Source organism: Dendroctonus ponderosae, unplaced genomic scaffold (assembly GCF_020466585.1).
Source record: "Dendroctonus ponderosae isolate FM_Combo_2020 unplaced genomic scaffold, Dpon_F_20191213v2 Dpon_F_20191213_8, whole genome shotgun sequence".
In the NCBI taxonomy this organism is placed as follows: Eukaryota; Metazoa; Arthropoda; class Insecta; order Coleoptera; family Curculionidae; genus Dendroctonus; species Dendroctonus ponderosae.
Window position 1 is genome coordinate 6,147,417 of NW_026019016.1, and position 1,406 is coordinate 6,148,822.

General features: G+C 45.4%; 1 protein-coding gene and 1 non-coding gene across 2 annotated transcripts in view; both read left to right on the plus strand.

Moving 5' to 3' along the window:
* The window catches only part of LOC109534346 (pyrimidodiazepine synthase), a gene marked incomplete at its 3' end in the record, with an annotated part of 4,591 nt that extends 3,185 nt beyond the window's left edge, over positions 1–1,406 (plus strand). Inside the window, 4 exon segments of the mRNA XM_048669090.1 lie at positions 281–389; positions 641–863; positions 922–1,164; positions 1,217–1,406. Of these exon segments, the coding sequence (XP_048525047.1) occupies positions 281–389; positions 641–863; positions 922–1,164; positions 1,217–1,354 (713 nt within the window).
* Trnaf-gaa lies at positions 489–561 on the plus strand. The gene has a single exon. It is a non-coding gene; the product is annotated as a tRNA-Phe (tRNA).

Here is a 1,406-nt window from a genome sequence, read left to right on the forward strand (position 1 = left end):
CCGCCCCTGCCGCCGATAGGCAGAAAACACTAAGGGCCGAAAAGTTTCTAAATTGAGCAGAGAATCAACTTGTATGCTGTGAAACTGCCAGTGGCGCGCTTTGGAAACTTTGCATGGAAACTGCAACTTTCAAGGAAGAAATCCCGCAGCCTCATCCAGACATTCGCCCTGTATATTCTGAAAACCTTTCGAGAAACTTTGAAGTATAAGCCAGACTTTAAAAGCCAAAACGGCAAGCAAAAGTGAGATGCGTTCATTGAATTTTGCAATTTCGTTTCAGGCTCAAGACAGCCCCAGCCTGCACCTAAGGGCAAACTGCGGCTGTACAGCAACAGATTCTGCCCTTATTCGCAGCGAGTGATGCTGGTGTTGGATTCGAAAAAAATTGCGTAAGTTAAAAAAAACGCTGAATTTCTGTGGTTGTTGCGCAAAAACTCTACTAAAGCAATGGCAATGTTAGATTGGCGATAAGCAACGCTTTTTGTATAGCCGAAATAGCTCAGTTGGGAGAGCGTTAGACTGAAGATCTAAAGGTCCCTGGTTCGATCCCTGGTTTCGGCAAACTTTTTTTTTTCCTTTTTGCGTTAAATTATCTGTGAAATTCTCGATATATTTTTATTTATCTATCTACCTGTTTCAGATACGATGTAGTCAATATAAACCTGCACAGTAAGCCAGACTGGTACTACGAGAAGAGCCCTTATGGAAAAGTGCCAGCAATTGAGCTGGAAAGCGGCGACGTTTTGTATGAAAGTCTCATCATTGCTGATTACTTGGACGAAAAATATCGCTCCAACCACTTGCAAAGCGTCGACCCTTTGCAGAAAGCCAAAGATCGGCTGCTGATTGAGGATTTCAACAGAGTAAGTCGCCAGTTAACCACCCGCATTTGAACTACCCCCTAATTATTGGGAGTTCTAGATGGTCCATACCATGACCAACTTCCTAAGCTCGATTGGTCGCTTCAGTCTCGAAGACGACGAAGTGATTGTGAACGGTTTGACCACATTTGAGCGCGAGCTCTTCCATAGGGGCACCCCATTCTTTGGAGGCTCCAAACCTGGCATGCTGGACCTGATGATCTGGCCCTGGTGCGAAAGGGCCGAAATCCTCAAGCTGTTCGGTAACGCTAATCTTCTGAAGAAAGACAAATACAGGCGACTGGTAAGAGGGACGTTTGGAGCTTGAGGAGTTGTTATGACCAATTGCGTTCTAGCTGGAATGGTGTCGAAGAATGAGCGAAGAACCGAGCGTGAAGAAGAGCTTCATGGAGTCGGATATTCACATCAAATATCTGCAGTCGTACAGGGCGGGCAGGCCTGACTATGACATGATTCTTGACTCCAGCGAGTAGGAGAGAAGAATATGTGGGAACTGTGCACAAAGCTATATAGAGTGTACTCACA